Source organism: Polypterus senegalus, chromosome 14, assembly GCF_016835505.1.
Source record: "Polypterus senegalus isolate Bchr_013 chromosome 14, ASM1683550v1, whole genome shotgun sequence".
In the NCBI taxonomy this organism is placed as follows: domain Eukaryota; kingdom Metazoa; phylum Chordata; class Cladistia; order Polypteriformes; family Polypteridae; genus Polypterus; species Polypterus senegalus.
Window position 1 is genome coordinate 35,582,594 of NC_053167.1, and position 17,937 is coordinate 35,600,530.

Consider the following 17,937-nt stretch of genomic DNA (forward strand, 5'->3'; position numbering starts at 1 on the left):
TCAAATAATAGACATGGACATGAATATTGTAAACTGAAGCTGTTTTAATTTCTGAAAAAAAGCTTTTAAACTGCATTTGAATTCAAAACAGAAACAAAAATATCATCCCTGGTTAAAATTGGGCAGACTTAAAAATAAAGTGGTAGTTTAAGTACTTTAAGTACATTTTCAGAATAGTATTGTCTTTAAATAATAATAACCAAAATTTCAACATAAAGTGCAGTTTTCTTCTTAAAAAATAAGTCAGAAACATAAAAGGTAATTTGACCAGCTTAATCTTTAAACTCTGAGTAACATTAGCCAAAATTATTTTGTACATTAGGCTAAAACAGTGTGATCATTGAACATTTTGTAATTAGATGTATTTAGAATTACTAACGGTCACGGAAGTCCAATGATCCCCAGTAAGAGCCACAAAGTCCGCTTTCTGTAATGCATCTAATTTTGCTTGCTTTTCAGTGTGCACAAAACCATGCTTTTATCAAGGCTTCGCTCGGGTAGTCGAAATGATCAGTCGTAGGAACGCGCTTTATTCCGACTCTAACATTTTTGTAGCTGTGATGTGTGCATCAGTGTAATGGATGTACCAGGAAATCATGCATTGACAAAAGTTCCGTTTGCTTGGAATTGAAAGTGTGATTAAATGCGTTATTTTTTAACGCGTTATGGAGTACATGCATCGAAGCTTCTCAGCTGTGCTTGTGCTAAGAAAGGGAAAATTTTAAAAATAACGTAACATGATTCTGCGTTAACCTAATATTTTTCATACGTCCCAAACCAAGGAGATGCGAAGGTAAAATGAATCGGGTAGCGCACGTACATAGTCAGTACACCCCCTCTCGGGAATCGAACCTCGAATGTCGGCGTTAGAGGCGAAGACTCTACAATTACGCCACAGCGTGTGGCTTGTCTATGCTAAAGTATGTATTGTAGATCGGGTATATATATACATTTATATATATACCGTGTACGCAGTGGAGAAGTAGAAGTTATGAAAAGAAAAGGGAACATTTTAAAAATAACGTAACATGATTGTCAATATACAGTAATTGTTTTGTGAGTGTTATTGAATGTTGCTGTCATCAAGGATTTGATTATCATTATTTCTTTCAATCAGGCTCGTATTTGTAGGATGTGTTCAAGTTACATTCCGTGTTTGTCAATCGTTGTAAAGATAAGAGGTTTCATTCATCGATTAGTTCCTTACTGCATCAATAAACAGCTCGTCTTCCTTTTATCTGAGATGTGACAAACTGCATGCACGTTTTTTTTACACTGTCTTCCTTTAGCAGGACATTCACTTTTTCCACCGTGTGCTTTGTTTCCGCAGTAGCTGCACTTATGAATATGATTGTATGTATAAGACGCTTCATATTTTTTTGCTGCCTTCTCAATTGTGTAATTCGGTTTTTGTTCAGCACTCTTTGGAACTGTTGCTTTTTGTCTGCGCATTGCGTCAGTTCACGTGAGCCGCTTGGTGTTCTTGCATCGAAGGTTCCCAGCTGTACTGGTGCCATCTCGTGTAATGTCAGCTAAGACCCGGCACTTAAAAGTTTCTCTCGCAGTTTCAATGAGTTTGTGCCAAACACCACCCTGACCATCTCATCTTCCTCTGCATAAGCACAGTCCTTCACCCGTGAACATTTACCGGCAGTGTTTGTATTGGATTGCCGCTGATGGACGGCCTTATATGGGCAGGCACTAAATTACAAACGCTAGTGGCAGCCTGTCTATGAACTTAATTTAATATAAACTTACGGTTCACACCGTGCTTTGTTTCCGCAGTAGCTGTACTTATGAATATGCTTGTATGCATCATTTGCTTCATAATGTTTTTCTGCCTTCTCAATTGTGAAATGGCGTTTTGTGCTCATCGCTGTTTGGAGTTCTTCCTTGTTCTCTACGTACTTACGTAGGAGGCGTGATGATGTCACACGAAACTCCGCCCCCCACGGCCATCTCCAACTCAAGACTCCATTACATTATATGGGGAAAAATAGCTTCCAGTTATGACCCTTATGCGTAGAATTTCGAAATGAAACCTGCCCAACTTTTGTAAGTAAGCTGTAAGGAATAAGCCTGCCAAATTTCAGCCTTCTACCTACACGGGAAGTTGGAGAATTAGTGATGAGTGAGTGAGTGAGTGAGGGCTTTGCCTTTTATTAGTATAGATAATAAGTAATAGAAACTAAGATCGATAGTAAAGTCTGTATAAATAGTCTTAAAAACACTCAAAGGAAACAGTGATGTCAAGGATGAATGTCCTAGGGCAGCGTTTGGTTTAGCAATCGATGTTCATGAAAATGCCGTTAACTAGCGATCGAATGAAAACTGGTCAAACATGTCTTTGTTTTCACTTCTGATGTCGCTCTTCCGTCGTCGCTGTTTTTTCTTCTGACGTTGCTTTCAGGAGGCATGTTTATTATAAAATTTCATGCCATGGTTTTCCAACACATGATAGTTGTATGCACCTGATTGGCTGGCTGTCAATATGACGGGTGCTCCCCAAATAATAAAGCTTTTTGATGTTGCTTTAGGTATCGGCATGTCTTCCTTTCCCAGGCTATAAACCAAACTGTTGTATCAGATGTCCATCCATAAAGTAATCAATAGCCTGAGGTATCGGCAAGTCTTCCTTTTCCAGGCTGTAAAACCAATTTAGCACTATGTTGTGAACAATTGTTATAAAAGTGAGGTATACGGGAAGAGCCTTTTATATTATAATGCCTACCTTGTTGGGATTGAGCAAAATATAATAAAAATATAGAGAATAATTTGTAGATTTTATACACCATGCAAAGTCTCAATCAGAGGGCGTATATCTGAGAGTAATTGTATAATTGTGCACATGACTTTGGCAATTTTATTTTCTCTAAGATGAAAAAAAGCACATCAGGTCGTGTTGAACATCAAGACAACGATTGTGTTTTTCAACATTGACAAACTTGTTAATAAAGATTTTGTTTCCCCGTGCACAGACTGTTATTCAGCAATATTACATTGAACTACTGAGGCATTTCTGAAAACCATCAGGAAGAAATAACTTCTGATGTGCTTGTATGCACAAAACTGCACTTTGCTCTATGACAGCACACCTGCACATACCCCACATTATCAGTCAAAGAGGTTTTTTTTTTGCCATAAACAATGAGTTGTTGCTTTGCACCTCCTGTATTGACCATATCTAGCTCCATGTGACTTTTTTTATCCTTATTTAAACTGAGTCTGAAAGGAAGATTTGCTAACCATGGAAGAATTCCAGCAAAAGGCTGGAGGCTCCAGATATGGTAGCAAAAAATGAGTACGGAAAATGTTTCCAGAAATGGAAGAAGTGCTAGGTCAAGCATGTTGTGTCTCAAGGGGAGTATTTTGATGGTGTTTTTATGGGAAATTTCTTTGGTCCCCACTTGTATACAAGATTGTGAAGAAATACAAATGTTGAACTTATCCTTTAGGAATACATGATCAATTAAGGAGTTATTGAATGGAAGCTTTTAATTCAAATGTTAATTCCTGAAACTTGAATATGGATTATGACCATTATTCACCAAAATTAAAGCATAAAGTAATTATTTTTCAATGTAAAATTTTTTCTAAACCTTTAAAACACAGGAAGAAACCCTTTTTTCATCTGTTACCTGCAGAGATCAGGAGAAACCCAGCTTAAGGGGCTGACATCTTGTGCATGTGTTGTACACTTGTTTCTGTCTTCTGTTCCAGTTGTGGTACCCCATGACAAAACAGGACCCTGCTGATTTATTCTTACTTGTGACACTGTAAAATCACCCCACAGCTTAAGCTTTATTCTAAGACAAATATATCTTTTAAAACACTCATTACAAAACTACCTAAGACCTGTTTTTCTCCAGGATAAAATATTGGAAAATGAAAATGGTTTCAAAATTTGTACAGTAATAAGTAGTACTAGGGTGTTGTACCATGTTAGCCATTATGGATGTAATGGGAAGTCAATCAAAATAACACATTGTATTTGAAAACTAATAATATTACAATATGCAAGCTTCCAAGATGTAATCTTCCCTGAAGAAGGCGCCTGAGTTGCCTCAAAAGCTTGCATATTGTAATCTTTTTAGTTTTCTAATAAAAGGTGTTATTTTGCTCGACTTCTCATTACAGTAATAAGTTAATTCATGCATTTATTTCTAGTAGGTTTGCAACGTGTTTACAGGTTATTCAAACCAATCTACATGCAGCTGCAAAAATTATGACAAGAAATTGTGTTTGTCTTCTCAGTTTTAAACCTGCAATTGCTCAGTCCTGGGTATGAGGTTAATCTGCATCCAGCCCTGCAAGCAGCTCCTCTAACTTGCAGGGAAAATTCAGGAGTTGGTAACAAGATTGCCACTCCAACCACTTTAAAAAATCTCACACTGTTTCAGTGTTATGCTGAGGTGTCACCTGTTGCACGGCTGCAATCGGATCCCAGTTTGGGTGGTTTGTCATCTAGTGAGTGTGGCAATGCACCATAACCAGCACATGCTCCCAACCTCTCTCTCTCTTCTCAGTTAACGACTGTACTTTCAAGCTGTTTCCTTGCCCAAGGAAAGACATTTGAGATTGTAGAAACCTTGGAATTGAAAGATGAAAAGATTCTGTCATTGTATTAGATGGTACAACACAGCCTTTCACTGTAGTATGTCTGGGAGGGCACAGCTGGACTGCGACTGTGTCTGTCATTGTCATTCACTAACTACACGTGGGCCACCCACTAGTTTATTTTCTCCAGGAAGGATGCTAAGTGGAGTTTTTATTTTCTGCTCCTTCTTTTGTAAACTGATCATACCAAAGTTGATTGGTTGGTTGGGTGGAACCACCAGGACTGCGACCTGAGTGCAGTGAAACACAAAAAAGAAAAAAATATGTTAGTAACTGCCAGTCCACCTTGCATTTGCCATTATGCTGTCAGGGAAACTGTTGTATAAATGAATTAGGTCATTAGATTTGTGTTCCTATTTGAAAGCCCAGACTATTGGCTACAAGAGAACTTATACATAGTAAGGGTTTTTTTTTTTAAAATTCAAGTTAAAAAAAAATAAGACAACTGATGGAAACATTTAGGTTACCATAAAAAACAAGAACTCTTTTGAGTCATGCACTAGGTGCACGGACCAATGTTTTTGTGGATGAGCCACCTTCAAGGTGGCTTTATTTTTAAATCCTTCCACATTCATAGTGGCTTAGGATGTAAGTGGTTGATCAGCATATTCATTTTAGACAGGGTCATTCCAAAGGGAACAATTCCATCGGGTGGTGAAAAACTACAAGTAACAAGGATAGGTGTTGAGCCTGACCAGCAATACCAGTGCAATGATAACAATGAGCACCAGCAGACCGAATACAACTGAGCATCTCCTAAAATCTGAAAAGAGAAGCTTCTATCTACTGTGGTAATATCTTTATTTACCTTCATCAAGACAAATCTGCTTGTTTGCCCTTGCAATTTGATTCTCTCCAAGTTCCTTCTTTCACTTCTAGATTTTCACTAACCTCTTTAGTGTCTCTTTTTTGTTAAACTCTGCATAAGGCTGTTAATGGTCTGTTTCCTGTGCTCCCTGTTCACACGCTTACTTCATGATTTTAACTAATGTTCCAGCCATCCATGTGGTAAATGACAACAAAGTGATTGTGTAAGAGACAGGAAAGGCAGTGTTTGTAAAGAAACATCACATAAACTATGACTGATAGGCACACCCCCTCTTCCTGTCTCTTTTCCGAAGGATAAATTTTGGCTGAAGCCAGTGAAGAAATTTCTTTTTAAAACCTCTCAGAAGAGCTGATTATAATCAGCTAGAAATTCACTGTTTGTGATCACCCATTTTATGTGTTACTAAGTTATCAAGATGTAATTGGGGAGGAAACTCTGATTCATTTATTGGAATAATCCCAGAAGAAGCATCATTATTTATAGTACAAAACAAAAAAAAAAAATCACAGGATGAGTGGATCCTTGACAACGGAATGCACAAACTGTTTGTTTATTTAAGAAGATCCTTATCCTATTAATAAAAAGGTCTAAGAGACATCTTAAAATATTTTGTCAAGCGTGTCAAGACAAGGGTTTTCTGCATGTCAGTCAGAACTGAATCATATTAGTGATTCTGAATCCACACAAGTCTGACCGAGTGATTAATATATTTAATAACTATATGTTCATTTATATTACACCTTTTTCCATATTTTAAGTGTTTTGCAGATATTTAAAAGGGCACAATACAAATAGAAGCACAGAAATAGTTCCATAAATAATTCTACATAGGAACTAGTATCCAAGTATTAAACAAAAAATACACAAAATGGCAGAAAGAGGAGTAAAATATAAAGTGCTAGAAAACAAGCAAATAATAATTTGCAATAAAAATAACATTTAAGAAGGCCTGGACAAAAGGAGGTAACTGAGGGAAAGGGTAAGGATTAGAATGCATGTTAAAGGCCTTCTTGATAGGATAGCATGTGCAGCAGAAAGTGGACCAGGTTCAATGTCAGTAGAATGCACTGTGGAAAGGTAATTCCATTTACGGCAATGCATCAGAGCCACAAAAGAAGTAAAACAACAACAGCAATAAGTAACCAATCACAAGCTACAGTTTTGTGCTTCGCGTTTATCACTAATCACTCAGCCAGTAATCCACATCAGGCACAGAATTCAGCACAATGGTTGCTACAGAAATAGTCTGGAAACTCTCTCTCTCTCTCTCTCATTCTCTCAAAAGAATATTCCACCAAAAATATTTTTTTTATGTCACTTACTCCAAGTCGTTTGTAGAGATGGCCAGAACTAATTTGAATCACATGTCTGTATACAGAACAACAACAGCAACATGTATTTATATAGCACATTTTTCATACACATTATGTAGCCCAAAGTGCTTTACAAGATGAAGAAATAAAAAATAAAAATAAGATTAGGCAGTATTAGGTAACAAAGAATAAAGTAAGAAAAAACAAACAAAAACTCCAGAGGGCTGGAGAAAAGAAAACAAAATCTGCAGGGGTTCCGGGGCCATGAGATCACCCAGCCCCCATTAGCCATTCTACATAACATAAATTATTTCAATTAGTCCTCATGGTTTTCGGACTCCAAATGAAAGAATTTGGTAATGATGATCATGTGGACCTCTAGCCTTCTTTCCTTCAATGTAGGGACTGCATGGTGCCTTGATCAGGAGGTGGTGGCGCAGATCACCACCACAGAAAACTGAAAAAGAACAGCAGAGAAAGTAGGGGTTAGTACGGATTGTGGAGCCATGATAAAAATGATTAATAAATGCATATACAGAATATTAGGGTTACACTAAAATGAAGCTATAAGAAAGCCCTATTAAAATAATGGGTTTTTTTGCAGTTTTTTAAAATGGTCCACCATATTAGCCTGCCAAATTTCTATCGGTCAGCTATTCCAGATTTTAGGTGCATAACAGCAGAAGGCCGCCTCACCACTTCTTTTAAGTTTAGCTCTTGGAATTCTAAGCAGACACTCATTTGAAGATCTAAGGTTACGATTTGGAGAGTAAGGCGAGAGGCTTTCTGAAATATAAGATGGAGCGAAATTATTTAAGGCTTTGTAAACCATAAGCAGTGTTTTAAAGTCAATTCTAAATGGCACACGTAACCAGTGTAGTGACATCAAAACTGGAGAGATGTGCTCAGATTTTCTTTCCTAGTTAAGATTCTGGCAGCTGCATTCTGCACTAGCTGTAATTGATTGATGTCTTTTTTGGGTAGTCCTGTGAGGAGTACATTACAGAAATATAGTTGACTAAAAACAAAAGCAAGAACTAATTTTTCAGCATCTTGCAAAGTTATAAGGGATCTTATTTTTGCTATATTTCTTAAGTGAAAAAATGCCGTCCTAGTAATCTGATTAATATGTGATTTCAAATTTATGTCAAGTCACTAATTATCTCTAAATTCTTTACCTCTGTATCGACTTTAAAGCCTATTGGATCAAGTTTATTTCTAATACCGTCATTATATCCATTTTTGCAAATCACTAAGATTTCTGTTTTCTCCTTATTTAGTTTGAGAAAATTATTACTCATCCACTCAGAAACACAAGTAAGACATTGGATCAGTGAACCAAGAGAGTCGGGGTCATCAGGCGCTATTGATAAATACATTTGTGTGTCATCAGCATAGCTGCGGTAGCTCACGTTATGCCTTGAGATAATGGATGGAGAGAGAAAAAGTTTATGATATAGTACAAGCCAATTGAGAGCAGTGTTGCACAACAGCAAACAATGAAAAAAAATGTTAATTGAAAAAAGAAAAAAATCTCACGCTACTCCTTTTGCATAATCTACATGTCAGTTATCCAGTCATTTGCTCTTAAGATTAAAAAAAAAAACCTTTAACAAATGTCACCTCATTGTTCCAGTTGTTATCTTCTCCAAGTGTTGTCAGAGCGTGCAGAAGTTTGGAGGGAGGTGTAGGTCATTTTCTCAACTTTTTTTTGGCAAAGCCCAATAAATACTTTCTTAAAGATTAATAGTTAAAACAAAAAGCAAGAATGTGTAATAAAATGGAAAAAGAAGAAATACAACATAATAATAGTTATAATAAGTAAAAATAAATATACAATGCCCTTCATAAAGTTTGGAACAAAGACACATTTTCTCTTGATTTACACCTCTGCTCCACTGTTTAAAATTACAAATCAGACAATTCCAACGTGATTAAATTGCACATTGCAGACTTTCATCCAAGGGTATTTGCATGCATTATAGCCACAGCATGTAGAAATGACAACACTTTTTCTACATCATCCCAGCATTTCAGGGTACCATAATGTTTGGGAAACAGCAATGGCAGGTCTATTAACTCTTTGAGGGCTAAATATTTTTCCAAAAAGCTCAGTTTTCTGAAAAGCACACAAAAATGTGCTGGTTTCACACTAACAATCAACATAAAACATATGTTGCTATGTGCTGTGGCTGCTGATGGCGCATGTTCGGCCTGTCTGGTGGCAGTGGCTGCATGGAGGCACCTAGGTGATCAGCAGGAATGGACAGTGGGCTGGCTGCCTAGCTGTCTTCGCACAGCAAGTGGAGTGTGGTGGCGGTCGCAGTCTGACGCAATATGCTCACGATCAGCTGGGAACCAATCAGATAATGCTGGTACCTCACTTTCGTTTTCAATATCCATCTCCAGATCACTTGCATCAAACTTGAAGTCTGACAAGTCAGAGTCCTGTTCAACAAAATTACATAAAATGTCCATGGAGTATTTTGCTTTGCACAATCGCTTTGGTCTCTACCCAGATGTCGATTCCATTTTAAAGGGTGTTTGCTCTTTGCTACTTTCCTTCTAGCAAAGACAGTCAAAGTAAAATGTAAGGGCGAGTTTTGTTGCAGTTTACAGCTGATTACCGCCCTCTTCACCTGAATTTTGACAAAAGTCAACATCAGCCCTGAAAGAGTTAAAGCAGTTGTATTTCATACTTTGTTGCTTATCCCTTGCAAGCAATGACTGCTTGAAGTCTGCAATTCAGGGACATCACCAGGTGCTGAGGGTCTCTAATGGTGATGATCTGCTTAGCCTTAAATGCAGCCATTTTCAGCTGCTACTTGTTTCTTGAGGTTTCTCCCCTTAAGTTTTCTCTTCAGCATAAGGATGGTATGCTCAGTTGGTTTTAAAACATGTGACTGGTTTATTTCTTTATTATTTATAAGCAGTTATAAGAAATACTAACATGTTGGGTTCATATTCTGATTTATCTGTTGACTTATTTACAGTATATTGTGCTGTAGTTGAGAAATGTATGGTTATATGGAAATGTATTTACAATAAGTTATTACTGTATGTGTAACATTTTAAACTGTCCAAAGTAATTAACTGGATTGCTTTTCTTCATATAACCAATAGTAAAGTGTTAGGGTAATTGGAAAAATAAATTGTGTGTGTAAGTGTGTGGTTTTGCCCAGAGATGAACTGAAATTCCATCCAGGCTTGACAATGGTTGTTGAGTCCAGCTCATGTATTCCTGAACTGGATGAAAGAGTTGGGATTGCTTGTTTCACTAATGACAAGAGTGAGGTACAGAATGTTGTGCTTGTGGTCAAAATGAAATGAATCTGCTCACTAAGTGGATAGGCAGCATCTTTGTGGGTTTTGTTTTCTTCCAACATCCCAAGCACGCTTGTAAGGTTAATTGGGCACACTAATTGCACTGTATGAGTGAATATAGTATGTTTGAATGTGTTCTGCAATGAACTGGTGCCCAGTCCTTGGTTAGCACTTGCCTTGCACCCAATGCATTTCAAATTGGATGGATGAACTAATTGTGTAACTAAATTATTTCTGACATAAATAAGCAAAAGAGATGAAAGAGGGTTAGGGTTCTCCATTTTACAGTGGTTGTAGGTGAAGGTGTTGATGGGTGCACAGAACAGTGCCTGAGTTGACAATAAAATCATACAGTATGTTAAATTATCAAAGTGGTCTTCTAATAGCTTACAAGTGTGTATGCAGTCCATTTCATACCAGTGTTTCTACAGATGTGGATAAGGATGGGGATTAGGGTTGAGTAAGACCAGGGCTATCTTTTGTTTGAGCTGTGAAGAAACTAGTCAGGCCTGTGACTCTCTTGGTTTCTCCTGACATACCAAACTGTGTACCCTTTAGATAGATAGATAGATAGATAGATAGATAGATAGATAGATAGATAGATAGATAGATAGATAGATAGATAGATAGATAGATAGATACTTTATTAATCCCAAGGGGAAATTAACAAAGAATTTACCTATGGATCATACTCTTCACACTGTACTGTTTCAGTTTATTAGAACATAAATATTAATATACTGTACTTTAGGATCATATTAGCTTCAAAGTGTATCAGAATGCATATTATTTATATCAGAATTGTTTAATCACTACCAAAACAAAAGATTTGTATTCCACTGAAGCTGACCTTTTTCCGACTGTTGCCAAATGTTTTTAGATTAGTGGTATTAACTGATATACTTCAGTTATATATATACTACAGTCTTGTTGAAAGCTGGATAAGTAGCTTTACTGAGAGATCTAAATATTTTTTACTCCAGAATCAACATCTTACCCTCCGTCTAACCCTTAACGTCAAATGGCAATTGAGTGGCAACTATAAAATATGACGTTTTACAAAAGTCCAGCATTGCTCATAGCTGCATGAAGGAGTGTTTGTTCTTTGCTTAACTGTATTTATATTACAAGGTGCACTAATGGTTACTCATCAAGTGCTGTGTAAACAAACACTTTGCTTTGCTTGAAAACCTTAATTACTGCTCATTGCTTCAGGCTTTTAGGTTCAGATGTGCAACATTAAGAGGGACATTTTTACATGTTGTTAGTATGGCATATTATTTAAGACAGATATGTTAACAGAAACAATTTTTATAGCTTTACTTTATAACATAGTAACAAAGGATATTCAAATATTTTAATGACTTAAGGCTTACAGTATGTGTGCAAATATTCCATATTTAATTCATCTGTGGACAACAATTTTGGATGATCCGCTGTGGCAACTCCTAATGGAGCTGAAAGAAGAGGAAAAAGAATTCATCTGTGTATTGTCTTATTTTCCGGTGATTGAAATGGATAACTAAAGTGTCAATACAGGCATTGGGGTAGAATGGATTCCTCAAATAGATGACGTAAGTATAGTCTAGTGGATAGAGAAATGGACAAAGTTTCTAGTTTAACCCTAACTCACTGTCTGGCACTCAGAAACTCACTTGGCGTGCTGGTGCTCTAATTTAAAAAAAAAAAAAAAGGCTTTGTTTACTTGTCATTCCTCCTGAAACCAAATTTTTAATACCATTGCAACCAGGAAATAAAATTGGACAAAATATTGTGAGGTAGTAAGTTGTATCATGTTTCCCATTTTTATTTTACAGTATATCCCTTCTTAGGTAGATCAACAGTGAATGCTCTATAAAGTGCGAGTCTTAAAAAGAAGCACTACACCATATTAGGAAATAGCAAGCCATTAATAATATGAGAAACTGTTTACAATAATTATGGTTTCCTGACGGAAGCACTTTTTTCGCACTTTACATTCTCATCCAGAAAAAACACTTTTTTTTCCTTGACATCACTCATTTTTCTTCTCCTAACAAACAGGGAATATACTCAAATAAACTTTGTCAACCTTTTTTCACTTATTTCTAGTAGAGTAGTATTCATGAAGGTGGAAAGAGTCGAGGAATACCTCTAGAATACCTGATCCCTACCAATATGTCCTGCCTGATATGGTTGGGCTTCCTTAACCTTAGAAAGAAAAAAAAAAACATGAAATTAAAGGAAAAGGCCTCCACCTAATTATAAGGGCTCTCTTTGTATATATTTAGTATGTAGACACCTAAAGCGGAATATTGTCTTTTGGTAATCTCCCTTAATAGCTCTCTTTAGCAATAGTAGGCTGTCAGTATCCGTGGTTTTTAAGAAAAAAGTGACGTCTACCAGCATTATTGTCCACATTAACTTTCATAGTTAAAACTTAGTCAGATATGTCAAGATGCTCATGTGATCTGTATGTGTGTGCTAGACCATCAATTATGTTGTCTGTTAGGCTTTTTTTCTTTGAATTTACTATCTTACTCTTCTTTATTTATTTATATGGTTTAGTACAATGCTATATATGTATACCCTGCCGTTCTTTCTTAAACTCTATATACATAAAATCTATTATTATTATTATTAAAAGTCAGTCATTAATCGTATCTTCATATGAACTCCAAAAATTGGCATTTTTTCTGCAAGACAGGTTACAACATAAAATGCCTTTTTTACTTTCATTAGAACAACATAAGAATGATGCCTTTAGACCAGAGGTCTGCATTGTAATGATTTTCAGATCCTGCTTCCATCTGTTCTCTACGAAGTTCCATCCAGCTCCCAACAGCATACACATTTTTCTCCTTAAAGGCACAGGATTTGGCCACTTAAAACAACAGAATCTAAAAGTGGCCTTGGAAAACAAAATACTTCAACCAGTAATCACAATCATACATCTGCCTTTAGAAGCTGCTAAGTAAATGTACCACAGCATCTGTAATAATTCATTTGAAAACTCAGTTTTAAATAGACTGTGTTAAAGATATGCATACATAATCTTTTACTTGTGTTCCTACTGTATGCTCTTTTGCAATGAAACAGTATTAACTAGAACATTGGTAATAGTTCATTCATTTACCTTTCCAGAAACAATTTTCTCAGAGATTCATCTACAATGTGACCGCCCTCTCCTGACCACAATATTAAATTCTAATCACTGGTGTCTGCTCACAACTCTTAGATTTATTCCCATGCCACACAACTTTGAGTCAGCTCTCCTGGGAACCATGGGATTCCCACAGAAATGCAGACCTCTATATTCAGTCCATCAAGCTCACATGTTTGCCAATGAACTATTTTTTTTTTTACAAGAACTAAAGCTTGAAAAGAAAGCACCACACTGACACTAATACACACTGTCACACATACCAACTTTAAAATGGCAAATAACTTATCCTACACATCTTTGGATATATAGGAAAAAAACCCACACATACATGGAGAGAATATGCAAACTCCATAATGTCCAGATGAAGAAATTAAATCCAGGATCATTGAAGAAGCAGCAACACTACTCACTGTGCCTATGTGTCCATATGTGATGGTCCTGGTTGGCTCCAGCTGCCACATCATCCTTGAGCCCAAAACTGCTGATAACATGATTGGGATGAGCCAGGAAAATGAGGACACTTAACTGTGAAGAGTAAGGTGCAAAAGTACTTAAGTGCAATAAAGTGTCTCTAAACAAACAAAGTGCAGTGCAGTCATCTTTCCTTAAATAAAAAAAATTAATAATCCCAGTAAGAAATGGTGCTAAACTATATGTTAAAAGTCAATAATCAACAGGTAATCCATGATAAAACACATAGGGTCTGTCTTGTCATTTTATTGCCATAGCCTACCTTGGTGCTCTTTCTTAACCTGACTTCTCCTCGGCTCACTATATGGTCTCCTCAACCCGAGAAGATGTTTGCTGACAGGCGCAGTCAACTCCCTTCAGGGCTTGCACTCCAGTCACCTCATTCAGTCACCTCTGGGGTGTCCCATACTCGTGCCCCTTGCTGTCATCCATCTCCAATTGCAGGGTCTCCATGAGCACTCCTCTGTTTCCGCCACCACTCAGCCCTAAGGTGGGAGCCCACTGAGAGCAGCAGATCACACATCTTCCCAGTTCACTCAGCAGGAGGGACCCTGCCCCTTGAGCATTGGCCATGTGCTCTTGTCTGGGCCAAACCCCACCGTCTGTTTTTATTCAACCTCCAGAGCTGCTTCACCATTCTACAAGGCACACCCGTATCCCTTTGATGCCCTAGCGCTCCATATTTATTGATTGCCGCTGACCTAAATGCATCTTATAACACAACATTTTATATTTCTTATGTTTCACCATTTGTCATATGAAAGTAGATGGCAAAAAGTGATCAGATTTGCATATTGTTAAAGACACCTTGTACAAGTTGCTTTTCTGACTCTTCCCCATCTGGTAAATGGTTTAGGTCCATTGGCACTTAAACCAGGGAGAATCAGGGAGAGTTTCTAACCACAGATAAGTAAGGTTACTGAATATCCAATTATAATAAGAAATATTGGGAAACAACAAACATATATATAAACAAATACCAGCATTGTATTATTGTCACTGTTCTGAAGACACATGTAAGTAAGAATTTAATTCTATTACGTACACTGTGCCCTATGGAAGTATTCCAGCAAACTACACTGTTTCTGTCAATGCGCAATATACTATGCTTCAATATGGGGTCTGTAACTGTTAACTTGTAGTTGGCATTTTACTTTGCCATTTTGTCTTCTGGACATTCTGGTTTCCTCTTGTGCATGTTGATGGGCAAACTTCTCATTCAATTTTTAATGTCCCGATACCTTTTTACCTGTGATAGGCTGTGTATCCCAACAAACTTCTTATAAACATAGATAGTAAGGAAAGGATCCAATGAAAAACAGTTAGTGAAGAAGGACCACGATATGAATGGCACAGAAGGAACAGGGAAACAGTCATGGAGAGGACAATGATGTTAATTCATACCCAGGTGACGTCACACATCACATCTAGGTGCAATGAAAACAAAATTATGACACCTGTGAGAAACAATAATCATTAAATGTCATCAATATGATAACATATTTTAACAATTGTAAAATTAAAATTTCACAAACTTGAAATGACAAAAATTTTGAGTTCCAGATGTTCAAAAACTCAGATTCAGGATAGCCATTAACTAATGAGATTGACCAAAGAGTTGGTTCTGCAGTTTTGTAGATGTACCAGGTGGTAAAGCAAGGCAGTGATGCAGATCTAAGACATATTTTATCCGGGTATTCCCCAGGAGAAGTTTGAAAAGGGTTCAAGAATAGAGAGGGCTTGTCTTTTCAGATTGTTGCCACCATGACTTTTACCAGGTGTGAACTTGAACCCGGACACAGGCAGACAGACCACACACCCTTTATTTACACTTCAATTATTTACAGTGCACTCCCCAGTGCCTCTTGCACCGTTCCCCCAATGTCCAGGCCTCACAATCAAAATGCCTTCCTGGCCGCCTTCCGTCCCGGATGAGCACCAGGTGTTTCCGGCATTCCTCCCTTGGCCACGCCCCAGCGTGGCGGAAGTGCCGGCTGTCCTCCCGGCAGCTCTCCGGGTGTCTCCCAAAGTCTTCCCCCCTGCACTTCCTGGTGTGGCGGAAGTGTTGGGCTCTCGGGATATTTAGGCACTGGGGCGCCGCCTGGCGGTGGCCACGGGTCCCTACAGGGCTGGGCTTCCAAACCCTGTACCCGAGGACCCCAGCATAACCAGGATGGATGCGCCCTCTCTGTCTGGAGGAGGCACAAGCCCTCCTCTGGTCCTCGGACCACACAGGGAAAGCAATAGAAAGTAAAGTGATAAAAACATTTAGAAAATGGATGGATACATATTAATGTCGTTTTTGTATATATATGTGCTGTTGCATCTTAGTTATTATGTTTATTTTTAATCAGTTCATTCATTCTGAGAAGAGCACTATGCTGATAGTAGATTTGCTGTTGTGAGTATGAGTAGCAGTTTATTCTTGTATTATTTATTTATTTATTATTGTATTATTTACAATAATTGAGTTAATAATGCCATTATTAATATTGTGTTAATAAAGCATAACCTGTATGTCTTTTTCTATACAAAAAAATGTAAACCTGCCCTTGTATATTATTTGGCACTTTGATTTCATATAATATCTACTGTAAAATATTACTGTGTCGCTTGCTTTCTAGATCAAACTTGAACAGGTATAGTGCTTCATCTGTTCAGATACTATACTCCTTGATGAGAAGTCTCCTTTATACCCTAAAGGGTGCCTTAATAACAAATACATTGAAATATTGCTAGGTGGATTTTACTTTGAGGCTGCTCATAATTTCCATTTGTCTTTTAAAATGATTAGTCCAAAAAGTTTAAAGTAGCAGAAGTAGTGTGAACTCATTAGACCCCCAGGTCTGGCAGAGCTGGTTTTCCTGACTCTGAATTGCGCAAGCTGCATTTATAAAGCTCGTAGGAACAGCTGAGTGCGATCATTTGTCAGTATATCAGGCTCCTCGATTGCCAGGCAGGACACTAATTGGAGCAGGCAGCTGGATAGCTTTTGAAGAAAGAAGCCATGATCTGGACCATCACATTCATATTATCAGCACTGCTGGCTGTCTTTGTATTCTTCACTGGCACCACACGGTAAATGCCATTTTTTTATTATTGATTTACAGCAATCTTTACATAAAGATAAAGTGGGAATTTTCTGTCAGGTTTGGAGACACATTTTTTTGTACTTACTGTATTTTTCATGAAGTAGAGGCAGTCTCCACAATATGATTCTTTTAATACTTCCATATAAAAATTCACTTTTTAAACTGTTGCTGCTGCATTGTACAAGACAAACAGGTTTTTGTTGTTTTATTGCACTTCACTAATTAATTTTTAAAATTTCTTTTAGTAAGCTATACAATAATGCGAATAGTTGTATTTTGCAGATAGCAGGTTGCGATTTTAAAAGCATTCCTGATGCTCTTTACGTGTTTATTCAAATTCAAAGCCTGTATTTATACAACTTCAGAAACGGAATTTAAATGAAAATGAGTTGAAGTTGAGAAATGAGCTGGTATTTTTATTAACGTCATGCCCTCTCCTAAACAAAACAGACCACAATGCCAGCATTGAGTACTGTGGACAATAGTCTGGCAGTATCAGGTGCCATTGCCATTGTTGTAAGTAAAGAGGTGAAAGAGAATGCTACTGAAAGTAGTAATAATCATAATAATGCTTTCTGTGTTAATAGTCATATTAGAACGTTAGAAAAATTTAGATGAGAGCAGGCAATTCAGCCTAACAAAGCTGAGTAATCATATCCACTTTATTCTCCTAAGATAAAATCCAGTCGAGTTTTGAAGGTTGCTAAAGTTTTACTGTCGGCCACACTTATTCCAAGTGTCTTTGGGTCTCTGTATATTAAAAACAGTACTTACAAATGTTTGTGCAATCCCCCTGTCTGCGTGGGTTTCCTCCGGGTGCTCCAGTTTCCTCCTTCAGTCCAAAGACTTGCAGGTAGGTGCATTGGTAATTCTAAATTGGCCCTAGTGTGTGCTTGGTGTGTGTGTGTGTGCCCTATGGTGGGCTGGCGCCCTGCCCAGGGTTTCTTTCCTGCCTTGCGTCCTGTGTTAGCTGGGATTGGCTCCAGCAGACCCCCGTGACTCTGTAGTTAGGATAAAGAGGGTTGGATAATGGATGGATGTTTGTGCAAAATTTACCCCTAACAACTTATCAGCTGTGTCCCCTTGTTCTTGATGAGCTCAATTTAAAGTAACAGTGTACTAAACAACTGCATCCACTGTACTTAA

The 17,937-nt window shown here is 37.5% G+C and overlaps 1 protein-coding gene and 1 long non-coding RNA gene across 2 annotated transcripts in view; one reads left to right on the top strand and one right to left on the bottom strand.

The window, feature by feature from the left end:
• Positions 1–7,179: 7,179 nt before the first annotated feature.
• Positions 7,180–17,604, bottom strand: LOC120514788. The gene is made up of 3 exons (XR_005630523.1): positions 17,566–17,604; positions 13,639–13,753; positions 7,180–7,216 (listed from the first exon to the last, which is right to left on the bottom strand). It is a non-coding gene; the product is annotated as an uncharacterized LOC120514788 (long non-coding RNA).
• ptgis (prostaglandin I2 (prostacyclin) synthase) overlaps positions 16,640–17,937 on the top strand; it is a 69,562-nt gene continuing 68,264 nt past the window's right edge. The window contains exon 1 of the mRNA XM_039735343.1: positions 16,640–16,777. Within this exon, the coding sequence (XP_039591277.1) occupies positions 16,707–16,777 (71 nt within the window). The 5' untranslated portion in view covers positions 16,640–16,706. The remainder of the gene's footprint in view (positions 16,778–17,937) is intronic.